The 14,071-nt window shown below is 31.6% G+C and overlaps 3 protein-coding genes across 3 annotated transcripts; 1 reads left to right on the forward strand and 2 right to left on the reverse strand.

Moving 5' to 3' along the window:
• Positions 1-1,205: 1,205 nt before the first annotated feature.
• Tsp_01860 (putative retinal-binding protein) lies at positions 1,206-3,858 on the reverse strand. The gene is made up of 10 exons (XM_003377627.1): positions 3,714-3,858; positions 3,652-3,684; positions 3,378-3,472; positions 3,219-3,314; positions 3,070-3,130; positions 2,704-2,787; positions 2,544-2,650; positions 1,774-1,913; positions 1,541-1,714; positions 1,206-1,233 (listed from the first exon to the last, which is right to left on the reverse strand). The coding sequence occupies exons 1-10, from the start codon at positions 3,856-3,858 to the stop codon at positions 1,206-1,208; spliced, it is 963 nt and encodes a 320-aa protein (XP_003377675.1).
• Positions 3,859-6,710: 2,852 nt separating this feature from the next.
• Tsp_01859 (putative BTB/POZ domain protein) lies at positions 6,711-10,615 on the forward strand. Its single transcript, XM_003377628.1, has 7 exons — positions 6,711-6,754; positions 7,789-7,828; positions 8,189-8,209; positions 8,476-9,255; positions 9,368-9,700; positions 9,757-10,130; positions 10,285-10,615. Exons 1-7 carry the CDS (start codon positions 6,711-6,713, stop codon positions 10,613-10,615), a joined length of 1,923 nt encoding a protein of 640 aa, XP_003377676.1.
• Positions 10,616-12,087: 1,472 nt separating this feature from the next.
• Positions 12,088-14,071, reverse strand: Tsp_01858 (DNA-binding domain and TPR-repeat containing, Xre family). Its single transcript, XM_003377629.1, has 3 exons — positions 13,985-14,071; positions 12,239-12,369; positions 12,088-12,172 (listed from the first exon to the last, which is right to left on the reverse strand). Exons 1-3 carry the CDS (start codon positions 14,069-14,071, stop codon positions 12,088-12,090), a joined length of 303 nt encoding a protein of 100 aa, XP_003377677.1.

Here is a 14,071-nt window from a genome sequence, read left to right on the forward strand (position 1 = left end):
GAAAAGCATCTATTTCAGCTATTACAAAATTGGAAATTAAGATATTATTTTAAAATTATATTTTTCCATAGCAGTAGATGGAATTCAGTTCAACAATTTTTAACTTTAATTCATGTTTCATAACTTAACTGTAAAAGTAATGCAATGATTAAGTTTAACAAATAGCAATAAATCACCAATGGTTGCTTTCAAATAGTCGAAGAGAAGGCAAAATGCTCGATGTATGCTGCAAGCAATGCAAATTTTGAAAGTTATAATTGCGAAATTGCATTTTTGATGATTTATTTGTTTGTTTATGTTTCAGCTTTTTATTTAAAGTGTTTGAAGAATAACAATGAAACGGAAAATTTCTTGATAAACTTTAATAGATTTTTCTTTATTTAGGTATATAAAAGTCGGTTGACAGCGACTGCTACATTATTTCTGATTTACATGACCAGGTTTCATCAAATTGGATTCAAAATGAATTGGATGCAAACATTTATTTTATCCTTATAATTTACATTTACTTAGTGATCAAATAAAATTTTGATATTGTTCTTTTCTATCGACTTGAAATTTTAAATAAAGCTGTATTCAAATTACACGTGGCATTTAAATACAAAACTTCAATGATGCAGTTGTATGGTAATAAAAATAAATTTAAAATGTTTATATGAAGTTTGTAATACAATGTGAATATGTTCAAAAATTATCACTAATTTTATAAAAAAACGTCCAGAATAATCAAATATTAAACAGAAATGCAGTGAATAATTTAGTTCGAATAATTAGATAGTTTTGGAATAAAATATTCTCTATATAAAAAAATAATCACGTGCAATATGCCGACATTTGCAAACAATATGTAATTATATTTATATTAAGATGTAACAAATTATGATATGATGCTGATATTTTTTTCCATCAGGAACCAAATTATTTTTGCTTTTTATATTATTTTCATATTGTCGTGATGGGTAACTGGATTTTTTACCATTGTGCAATAAAATTTAGCAGTATAAAAATTTCTTTTTTCTTCATAAAATTTAATCGGCATTACTACGGTAACTGAATCAACTGCATAAATTTAATTTGAGAAATTTTCAATTTTATTTATTTTACGTATGAACAATTTTTATTTTGCACTGTTGTTCTTATCCCCATTTTCTTTTGTTTCAGTCGAAACAGAAAAATGGTACAACAATTGCTTACTGAAGAATGTGCTATATGAGTTGTTCAGACGGAGATGATCTGAAATTAAATAAATCAAATGTACAGTAATGGAATTTCAACTGAAGGCAGAAATTAAATTTATTACACATTTTTTGCAATTCAAATCATCAGAGTAATCTATCAATATTGTAATTCGATTTATCAGATTTAGAATCTTCTGAAAAAAGCAGTTTTTGCATATGTATATGTATATGTATATATTATATGAATGATACTTTTTAAACAGTTAACAAATTATTACATGAATGTCAATTATCTATCTAATTACTATCTAATTTTTAAACAAAAAATACGGTATATTTTCCATTTACAAGATAATGTTTACTTACAATATCCATTCTTTTCCACTTTAAGACTACCAAATTCTGGTACCATATGCATCTGCAGTCGAAAATAAGGAGTAATCATTTCCATTTCATCTACAGACGTGAGTGATTGGTCTGTAGTAAAATAAATTCCAACACCAATGTCCTGATTGCTTGTACTTTTAATATACCAGCTAAAATGAATTTTTTTTGCTAATCAAGTAAAAAAGTTACACTATTGAAAATCATTTACTTTAAAACCGAATTTGATTTGGTTACATGAAGTGGAATCAGTTTTTGCGACTGACGCCCAATTGTTATTTCTTGTATATCTGCTGGTCTGTAACAATCATTGAAATATAATTCACGCGGAACGAGGCCACCGTATGATATCTGAAAATATTTTTAATTAGCATTGCTCAGTATTTTTTTCTTAACTTTTAGGCATTACTAAAAAAAATTAGTCCACGTCATTCCTTCATTTTAGAAATTATTTTCATTCAATGCAATCTGGTAATTTTGAAAATGAAGTTGCATAATAATAATGATGATGAAATAAAAAAAGCAATGTATTTATCAATGAAGGATAACAGCCATTTAAACTTCAGTGTAATTATAAATGGAAACTGAATTCTATTATCATTTGCTAAATTGAAACATTATAAACAATTTGAAATACTTCTTCGTAATTGAACAAAATTTCTGCATATGCCACTTGTGTTTAAAATTCTACACTGAAAATTATATTTAAGCTTGCATTCAGCGGGTCTGTTAGCAAACTGAAGAATGTACTAATAAGAGAACAAACACTAAGATATTCTCTTAAATCTCTAAAAATTTAGAATTAAGAAACTGATCTTTGTGGAAAACTGCATATTTTATAATTCTAAATACGGAACTTAAATAAAAAAGCATTTTATTAAAGAAGAATAAATTTGTCAAAAAATAAACTTTTTATATTCTAAAAATATGAGTAATGATTAATAAATTTGTTTGGAAAACAGTATTTTTGAGTTTACTTACTTTATGAGTACACTTTGGATCATTATTATTTCCATAACAGTGCCCGCCGTAATAAGCAGGAATGTATTTAGCAGGAATGTCCTTTTGTAATGCTTCCTTGTAATCATCTAAAATAAATACATTAACTTGTATGTTTTACTTATGTAAATGTGCAATTAACCTCCTAAAATTTGAATTTTCCGCTTTGTATTTTCATCCAAAACCGGTCGAATGATGGAATATATCACGTTGAAAATGTTTGGTGCTGAAACAGACAATAATAAACTGCTGAACATTTAAGAGACTTTAATGCTAATAAATAAAATGTTCGTGAAGAATCACATTCATTTTTATAATTGCAGCTCATAAAACATTCCACAACAATTGCAAACATTTGAAATTGAATGTCATTAATTAGAAAAGAAATGACAAAAAATAAAATTATATGAAGTCTGTACTTTTACCAGCCAAACTGAATAAATGATAAATTAGGTAAAGGAAGATTATAGAAATTACATAAAGTTATTTATTTTAACAACATACATACCATTAATAACATAAAGCTTGTACAAAATTTCTGGAGCGTGTTGTTCTAAATTTGAAGCAATCTACAAAAATGCTAAACTCTTATAAAAATTATTCAGATAGCATAAAGCGCAATGAATTTTTCAGGAATATTTTTCTACTGCTAGGAACCTGCAAAAAGATGTCCACTCCAGGCTTCCATAAGTGTTGAGATCCAATGCCCTTTAAATCCAGGACATAAATAGCTTGAAAAATGCATTTTTGTTTCTAATAATTAAAAAAAGAAAATAATTGTCATTGCAAAATAAAGTTTCAAAAAATATTACCTACCTCCTTTGATAACTGTTCGCATAATAAACGAGTTTCTTCCTGCCAAATTAGCATTGTTAAAAGCATCTGACTTCCTTTAAACGATGATAATAAACCTGAAAATGGTTTTCTTCAGTTATAATTAGTGATGATATGATAAATAATCTTCATTAAAATATGTTTCGAAAAATTAGATAAGTCGAAAAGAAAGCTATCAATTAAGACAGTTTAAGGCTTTGTTGTTATGATTCTGTTTGGTATTAATATTATTATAAAAATTATATTAACTAAAAACTGGCATGCCTGCTTTCTTTATGAGCTTTGATTGCTAAAGTGTAATTTAATAAACTGAATTACTACCTTTTGGATCTATCCCACCAAAAGGAAAGTAAACCACTGGTCTTCCTTCGTTGTCTTGGCCGAAATCTCCTCGTGTAAAATACTTCGCAAATTGTGGATTAATGGCAATCTTTTTCACTGGTGACTCATCATCCAGATGCATTACTTTTCGATATTTCAAATGCTTAAAATAATGTATCAAAACATTTAGTTTAAATATTGCACCCTATTTAATATCGAATGCTGCTCATAATTTTAATACAGTATTTAAACAAAAGTTGTGATTTATCATTCAAATACTGCATTTATCTGATTTTTTTATATTCATAGATTTAATTCAGTCGAAATTTGTTAATTCTTAGATGAATAAATGCCTTACATTTCAAATTTTAGGTCAAGAGCTCGTTTCACTAGAACTTCGTCTGTCCTTCTTGTTTACTGGTTATTGATGTCAGAATATACAGATCGCCTAGGAGAAGAATCTTGCAAAAATTTTGAAAAATTTTTTTCTCACTATTCTTAATATTTAGAGCAAAGTGAAGATAGTTCGTTTAATTTGAAATGATCATTCTACTCCACTACGAGTGCAGATGCTGAATAAATGAAGACAAGTTTCATGTCCCCACAAGTACTACAAAGAAAGGTTATTCAAATTGGCGAGAAGAAAAAGAATTCTAGAATTAAAGTTTCATAATGTAATGCTGCTTAATTTTTCCATGTAAAAAATTTGATGATCAAATTTGAAATATCAACACGCACAAAAGCAATTCGGCAAAACATACGGCTGTAATACAGCTATTCAGTTGATATTTTATACAATTCAGTTTCATATTTTAAAGATTAAAATAATTTTAATAGGATATTTCAGCGGTTAATTTGAAATAGCTTAATGTTGCTCTCAGGCACTGCTTGTGTTCCTCTTATTTTTTAAGCTGAGAAATTAACTTTGAAAAATTTCCTTGCTATTTAAGAACTTTTAAATGCAAATCAGGCTACAAAACAATTTTCTTATCATTCATCTTTTTTTCAATAAATTTCATTCGATTTCAATTATATATTATTGCTCTATTTTGTTTTTATAGAGTACTTCCAGAGAAAATGTTGACAACAATTCAAAACAAATTTAATTAATAAGTTTGCCAGTTTTTAGCAATGATAAATTGTACTTATCAGAATTATGATTAATTTTTATTCTGAAATCTGCACTTAATAATGTAAAATTTGTCTTTCTTTAAAAATAACTGCACAATAAATTTAAGCATAATATGATGTGAACGTAAAATAGTAAAAGAAAAAGGTAATAATCAAAGCAATACGTATATATATGTATATACCTCTCGAAGCATTGCTTCTGCTTTGTTAATATCAAATTTTCTGGCTAAATTTTCAAAATTATAAACAATTAGAAGCAAGTTAAGAAAATATAATATAAAATAAAATAATACCTCTCAGCCATCTGAGCAAAAAAATGGGATTTTTGAGAAAATATAATTTATCTGAATCAGCTTCAAAACGTCGGTAAAACTGAAAGGAGAACACAAATTGCACATTTTGTCAATACAAAAAAGCAAAATAAACAAACAACCAAACAAAATAAATAAACAAATAAGTAAATATACTTCTTCGTGTATTTGTTTTTGCCTTTCGGAAAGTTTGGACATCTCTGATTCGTAAATTGTATTGCTTGTTAGCATGGTTTAGGATGATGATGTGTCCAAAAATATTATATACAGCAGCTGATAGAAATTTCTCTACTGGGGTTTTGTTGTGCTGTTGTTGGGCTTCCGACCTTGAAATTGGAATATATTCTAGGCTGGATGTATGTTCAATGTGTTGAAAATTGGCAAGTTCAAGTTGTTGATGTGCTGTTCACTGGTCTGATGCTTGACAGCAAATGCTGCTACACGTCAGCCAGCCTCTGTTATGCCTGCGTTCTGGTTTCTGTAAAACCCGTCCCTGACCTGCCGTCGCATGATTCTTTTCTTCTTGTCGTCAACTGTTTTGACAGTTCTAATGCAAATGTCTTCGTTTCAACCGTTTCAAAGCTGCTCAAATTGGCTTGGCTAAATGCAATACAGCAACAACATCACAACGACCTGATTTTTTCAAAGAAATATACGATGAGAATAATTTTTTGTATCTGTTGTTTTTGCAATTTGTTGCGATTTCTTTTTTTTTTCTTTTCTCAATCACCCCATTTCAATCAAGCAAATTTACTACTGTAAATTTTTGAGTCTCTTTTTTTTTAAATTATTATTATTCAAAATTGAAGGGATTCTAAAGCTGAAGGTCAGTAATATATAGCTTCATCGTTACTAGTATGCCTAGCGCATCCAATACAACAATGAACAAACTCCAACGTATAAACTGAGACCTTTGAGCCTGACAACGCTTGAACAATGAATAACCAAAATGGCTTGATCGATTAGATTTGCAATACTGTTGGTGAAATAAATTTTTCTACATCATTTTCTTGTCGACCATTAATTATACAAATGACATTGGCAAAGAAAACACACCCATACAGTTTAACCTTTGCCGTTTTCGTTTCATTTCCCATTTTTCAAGTCAAGTTTAAATTAAAATTTCAATTTAAAAATTAAATTTAAATAAAAACATGTTGTATACGATTTGAAAATACTACTACTACTATTATTATTATTCACCATGTGAAATATTTATATCTAAATAGTCACGCACATATTGTTTGAATTAATAATTCTTCTTCTATTTTCAAACCTTAATCTCAATCAAAATCTTCTGATGCATTTTTCTGATGATTTACATAAATTACATGATGATGATGATGATGAATTATATATTAAAAAACTTCATTATTAATGATTAATACGTGTATGAATAACATGACATCAGCAATTATGAGTAATGTTTTATTTGTTCGCTTCATTCCAGTAGTATCAAAGTTTTCTGAAAATGTGCATCATATCAAAAAATAACGTAGGTGTTAACAGCAAAAATCAGTCAACAATCAACAGCAACAACAGTTCCAATTAAATGTATCTACTATCAATAGAATCAATAAGTAAACTACGTCAAACGTAAAATTGTATAGTGTAAAATTTGCAATTAAACCATATCTTGTCATCTATCAAATATAGCTGTATAGAAAATTTTTAGTTTCAAAAAAATCTACTACGCATTGCTATTCATTATCTAAAAAATAGCTTTATAAGAATGAAACAAGAAAGCAATAAAATTATACTGTATTTAAGTTATACTGACAGAGGTTTACACAACAGCCCTTTGATTTCTATCCTCCTTGTTATATGGTAAAAGTTCTATTTTATATACTTTAGCTGACAAAATTTTACTTGAAAATTTCAAAACTTGTAAAACTTAAGCTTTTAAATTTTACTGAAATATTACAATTCAAATTCTCCTAACACTGTTCATTAAAATTACCTATTCGCATGTTCAAATAGCACCGTAAGAGACCGTAAGTATAATAAACTAAAAATGCCATTGAATATTTTTATTGGACCTAATTAAGAAAATTTCCTTTAGCGTTTAATTAATCTTGTGATGAAGTAAAATTTGAAAAATTAAATTCAGAAATATATTTTTTGCTGATTGAAGTAGGAAGCATTAAAGATAGCATTTCTGATAATCAAGTTATGTTCTTACTGTAAATCATCAATTAATTTGCTATGAGATGAAGAAGCAGTTTTGGCCATTGCTGGTTGACTATAGAATCAAAGTAATATTTTTGAAGCGAAATTAAAACTCCATCATTTATATTGCTGATTGGTTCAGTCAAGTATACAAATAAGCAAGTTTCGGGTATGAAAATTTATTATTATGTTATTAGTTTAGTATACATCTGTATATATATGTATTATGTGTTTAGTTTATGACTATATTTGATATTTTAAATGATTGTAATTATACTATTATTATAAGCGTTGGCCGTATTTGCTTTTAATAAAAAATTATGATAGTGAATTGAAATTGAAAATTATTTAGTTACTTGGCCAATCTGTTATATTCATTTGACTTTCAGATGACTGTTTCTTAAATTGGCTGTATATTTACATCGGCGATATTTTATTGTGAAGAAATTTAAATTACAAAGCCTTATGATGGAAACTCAGCCATCACGGTTTGTTGCTCGGGTAAGTGATGTATCATTAGAAAATGTACCGTTTACCGGATGTTTATTTTTTAATTTTTAGCAATTTTAATTTATAATCACTTTATCTTTTTCATAATTTTTGGACACGAATTTTTTGCTCATGTAAAAAATTATTCAACTTATCGTCATTTTCATTGTCTTTTATTCACCTTAAATATAGTCATATAATCCATAGTTTTTAATCTATCGTTATTTGGTTCTTTATTTAGAAATTTGTTACTGACTTACATACATTAAATTGTTATTTATTAAATTATTATTATTACCTTAAAAATTTAGTTATCACGTTTTATAATGATAAGAATAATAATGAATAATTTTGCACTTTACTTTTATATAGTTTCTGCCACTTATAAATTGGGTATGTAGCATTATGTATTATTTTATGGATTGAATTTTTTATTCATTACAGTATACCTACATTTTCTAGATTGATAAGTATTATTTTTTGTTTTGGTCAGGTTGTATGATAATACTTGAGGAATATTTTTGCTTTGTTTTGCTTCATCAAAACAATAAAAGTATTTTAAAAATAATTTATTTGATGATCTTCAATTATGAAAGAAAATTTATAGATATGCGTCTGTTGTCTTATATTAATAGTTTATTTAAACTGTTTTTGTTTAGGAATGTTTTTTGGTTGATAATGATGAACTCTGGGAAACATTTCAAAATTCTTCGCCGGATTTTACCCCTAAAGTGGATGCAGTACCAGAGAAGCATTTTTCAGATTCATTCGAACTATTGAATGAGTTTAAATTGTCTGGCTTTTTATGCGATATAACAATCAAGGTTGAAGGAGGGGAATTTCGATGTCACAAGTCAGTTCTCGCTGCAACTATTCCATACTTTCGTAGCATGTTTGCCTCTGAGATGAAAGAATCCCACCAAGAAGAAGTGGAAATCCGTGGCGTTTCAGCTGATTCATTTAAACGTATACTTGACTTTGTCTATACAGGCAAAGTAACGTTAACAATGGAAAATGTACAATACTTGCTTTGCACTTCTTCGTTTTTCCAAGTGGACAACCTTTTTCACTTTTGTGAGACTTTCTTAGAGCAGCGCTTATCTCCAAACAACTGTTTGTGGATTCGTAAAATTTCGTTAATGTATGATTGCCAGTACTTGCTCAAGTGTGTTGACGAGTACATTTTGGAGCATTTCAAAGAAGTTTGCGAAGTACCCGATTTTTTGGAAATTACTTTTGACCATCTTGAGCAGCTTATCTCAGACTCGAACTTGAACGTCTCCAGCGAGTCGGATGTTTTGGCAGCGGTAATGAAATGGGTGCTGTTGGATATGGATGCTAGATATCGCTATTTGGTTGATTTATTCACGAGAATTCGTTTCCAACATCTTCCGCTAGCCTTTTTATTGCGGAGTGTAGATGCAGACCTCCTCAGAAAAGTACGTTCCTTAAGTATACATTATTAGTGATGTTTGAAAATGGGCGCTCTATTGTCCAAAACATAAGAAAAGAAGAAAATATGTTTATTTTTTTTACTTTTTTTGACTTCAGATATGTTCCGATGTGCAAGTACATGAAAAACTGGTACACAGTTTGATGACATTGCTGTATCAAGATACAAGTGTGTTGAATGCAGCTAACTTGTTGAACATAAAGCCAACGTTACCTAGGAAGAGTACGGCGGGTGTGATTTTCTGCGTTGGAGGCCGTGGTAGTAACGGTTTTCCATTTCGGTCAGTAGAAGTGTACGATTGGCGCCGAGATCGTTGGTTCCCCGTATGCAGCATGATATATCAGCGACGTCACGTTGGTGTAGTTTCAGCTAATGGAATGGTTTACGCTATTGGTGGTCACAGCGGCACTGACCATCTGTCCAGTGTGGAAGTATGCTGCTGTTTTTCAGTTTTGTTTTTTTGTTTTTGAAAATGTTCATTGTTTAGGTATTTGATCCATCGATTGGCTTTTGGGCAAGCACCGCATCGATGAACACGAATCGTCGTGGTATTGCCACTGCGCATCTAGAAGGTGCCATTTATGCAGTTGGAGGCTTGGACGATTCAGCTTGTTTCAGCAAAGTTGAACGTTACGATGTAGAAATGGCCAGTTGGTCATTCGTATCTAGAATGAACGTACCACGCGGCGGTGTCGGCGTCACTACATTAGGTGGCTATTTGTTTGCCATCGGGGGTAACAATGGCACTTCAGCCTTGGATAGTTGCGAACGATTCAGCCCCTATTTGAATCGTTGGACGACCATCGCCTCAATGGTTCAGAGAAGAGCCGGTGCCGGTGTTGCTGCACTGAACGGAATGATGTATGATGCTATGCGTTTTTTTTGTTTCGTATTATTTATTTATTGATTTATTCATTGGCTTGAAAAGTAGATTGTTTGTGTGTGTGTATGTATATGTGCGGTGTGAGAGGTGAGAATGAATGAATTGTTGTAATTTTGATTGATTGAAATTTAGATATGCCGTGGGTGGATTTGATGACAATTCGCCTTTGAGTTCAGTGGAAAGATACGATCCTGCGTTGGACATTTGGACAATGGTTCCTCCGATGTCGTGTCCACGTGGGGGTGTGGGTGTGGCGGCTATGGGCGGTCGCTTGTATGCAGTCGGCGGGCATGACGGTACGAACTATTTGAACACGGTCGAAGCGTTCGATCCAGTCGAAAACAAATGGACACCGGTTGCTTCTACTTTACACTGTCGTGCTGGAGCAGGAGTTGCTTGGTGTAATTGTTCGGTTGAAATGTTGATTTCAAAGACCATGGCGATTTGCAGGAAGACAGTTTGAATCTGTTGTCAGTATGGCTAATGAATGAATGAATGAATGACTTGAGATTGCCTTCTCGAGAAGTGAACCCGCTGAATGAATTTTGCGCTTCAATGAATTTCATTGCATCATTTTTTAACTGAAATTAAAAAATAGTAGTATCAAAGTTTATGGGGGGTAAGTTGGGGGTTTATTTTGTAAAAAGAGAATTTCAAAAGAAAAAACAGTAATAATAAATAATTGTCAATTTCTTATGGAATTGGGCATGAAATTGCGGACGAAAAACACTTTGGATAGGATGCGTTTGAATGCTTTGGCAAAATCTGGACTGAATACGGTGTATATAATCGGATTCAGAGCCGAATTGACATAGCCAAGCCAGAGGAAGACACTTTCCAACAGTGGTGAAATGGAACAGCGACTGGTCGAGTGGTCAGTTTCGTCAGAAGAAGGGCAAGCGATTGGCCGGTACAAGGCGAGCACGAAAAACGGCAGCCAGCAGAGCACAAAAGTGCCAGTTACGACGGCAAGGGTCCGAGCAGCTCGGGCTTCTCTTTTTGGTGAACTTTTCTGCCTGTTGTCATTAGTGGTGGTGGTGGTGGTTTTGAAGAAAATTTCGGGAATAGTTTTACGACGAGTTTGATTTGGCTTTTTGGCAGCGTTTTTGCAATTTTGCAACACGGTGACCGTCGAATAGGACCGTTCTGGGGGCGCTGGCGGCACGGCGGTGCAACTTTCTTCCCCCTTCAACGCCGTTGCGCTTCGATCGAGCAGACAAGTTTCGGTTTCGGTGGTCACCACGGATGAGGTAATGAATCCCGGCGTGCTTTTGCGTTTCTTTTCGCGCTGTATACGCTTTTTTGCCACGACGTAGATGCGCCAGTAGAGCAGCATCAGCAAAAACAGCGGGGCGTAGAATGCGGCGACGGTGCTGAATATCTGATAAGTCAAATCCTGCGAGATCAGACAGACGTGCTGGTGCAGCACTCTGTCGGCGAAACGACTGTCTTTCCAGCCGAACACTGGCGGAATGGAAATGAGCAACGCGGTCAGCCACACCAACGCGATCATCGCCATTATGCGACTGCGATTGCGACGTTGCACGTATGCGACGTCGCTGACCGACCAGTAACGATCCAACGCGATGACGACCAAATTCAATATTGACGCACTGCAGGAGAGGACGTCGAAAAATACCCAAAAATCGCACATCAACAAGCCCAAAGTCCACCGGTTGGTCATGTCGTAATAGAAAGCCAACGGACTGACCACCGTGCCGACCAGCTCATCGGCCACGGCCAATGACAATATCAAATAATACTGTACCCGTTGTAGACTGCGTTCGGTGAGAATGGCGATTATGACCAACGCGTTGCCGACGACGGTCGTGGCGACGATTACCGCCAAAATTGAACCCAGCAAAACTGAACTGGTCACTGGCCGACTGTCGACCACCGACATGTCGGTGTTGTTCCTCTCCAAGCTCATCTGATTTACAGATCTCGCTGACGCTGACAGAAAAGCTGTCCACAACTACTTACTTGTGTATTGAGAATTTTGTATCGTCCACTCAGTCCACTTTTTCAATCCAACTATAAAAATTAACCAACATTAATTAAATGATTCATTTAAGATTAATCAAACATAGCACAGTAGTGTTGATGTTGTTGTTTCTTTTTCCAGCTAATTTTGTTTAAAGCTTCAAAGCTGTTTTCTGTTTCCTCAAATGAAATATAGCAAACATTTTCGCGATTCAATAAAATGCAGAAAATCTTCTGAAAACTTTCAATCAAATAATGAAATTAATAATAATAATAAATTTCCTACAACGCTGAAATATTATTCAATATATAAAAGAAAACTGTGAATTCTGATCCAAATAAAAAATAAATTTTCTTTCTCTTCCTAATTTAATTTTTAATTACATCCAAATGTTCATTTATTTCTCTCACGATTTCCATTCAAATTGAAACAGTTACAAAATAATAAATACAAATTAAGCAAATATTGTACAAAAAAATCTTGAAGACTACTTTTTTAATTAAGCTACAATAAATTTGCAGCAGCATATCGAAATACGACAACAACTGATCAGAAATTATATTATTATTATTCGAGCGATTAATATAAAATTTCGAAAATTTGTATACAACGTTTCCAATATAATGTGAACATGAAATTGTTTCCCTGAAACTATTCCATTAAAACCAATAAATGGTATCAATTTTTTCAAATAGCATCAATCTTCTTACGTCACATTAATTTCCGCAAAGGTAAATTCAATTTTAATAATTTTCATTCTTTAATCAGTATGTATCTTTTCAAAATTCAATCTATTTCATTTTGTTCAAATAAAGCTAGCAAGAAAGAATAATTCTTGAAAAAAACAATATCATGCTAAAACTGGATTTGTTTTTACATCAAATATTGCATAATAAAATGGAAAATCTGTAATTGGTATTGGTCTGGAGAAAAAGCTTTAATCCCAGATTCCCTTGCTTTAGAATAAAAAATAATTACAAATATTTTGTTAAATTATTAAAATAATCAAACTTTTCAAATGAAATCATCGAACTTATTTACCAAATAATGAATATTTTTGTGCATGAAAAAAGTTGTTTAATAATTTCAGTTATGAGAGGAATGTGAATGAATCCAATAAAAAATCAATGAAAGGTATGCTAACGAAGCAGCTTAAGCAAAGAAAAATCAATTCAGATTAAAACTACTACGAAACCAATACTTGCGTGGGAAAATTATACAGAACATATCCGAAAAATTAACATCAAGCATGCTTTATTTGCTTTGGATAAATATTATTCAAAAATACAAGTGCAAATTGAAAGAGATAACAGTTTAAAATTCCACTTACTGATTCACATGATGATCAAATAAAAATCTGTTTAATAAACAGTTTTCCATAAATGACGCTATAAAAAAGGAAGGAAATCAAATAACATAGAAGAAGCACAGGCACTGCTTAAAATTTTTGCTTCTTTGATAAATAAATGAATGAATTTCAGTTTCATTTAATGACCTGGTGCAAATAAGAAAACTGCCAATGCAGTTCTTGAATATTATTTATAATTGAAGTAAGAGTTGGGCTTTTCAGTTCGCACGTTTCAAATTTGCAATATGAGCTAATATTTGATTTCATTCCGGCGGTAGCTTTTATATTTTGCACGCAGATTTTTGAAAAAAATATATTCCAAATCCATCTAAGGGTAAATAAATTTACATTTCTTCGATTACCATTTCATACACATATTTATTTATCTTTTGTTAAATATTTTATTAAGCATAACGCGATTTAAATGGAAAAAATGTTCATGAATGAATCAAAGAAAACAATTCCACAGTAAATGTATCATTATTGATTATGGAAATTACTGACGTAATTCTGCCACGATCTGATAAAAACAGTTCATGTGGACATGAATCGCCGTGTGTATTAATTGCAACAAATTTTCCATCCAT

The sequence above is a fragment of the Trichinella spiralis genome, assembly GCF_000181795.1.
Source record: "Trichinella spiralis strain ISS 195 chromosome Unknown Scfld4, whole genome shotgun sequence".
NCBI lineage: Eukaryota > Metazoa > Nematoda > Enoplea > Trichinellida > Trichinellidae > Trichinella > Trichinella spiralis.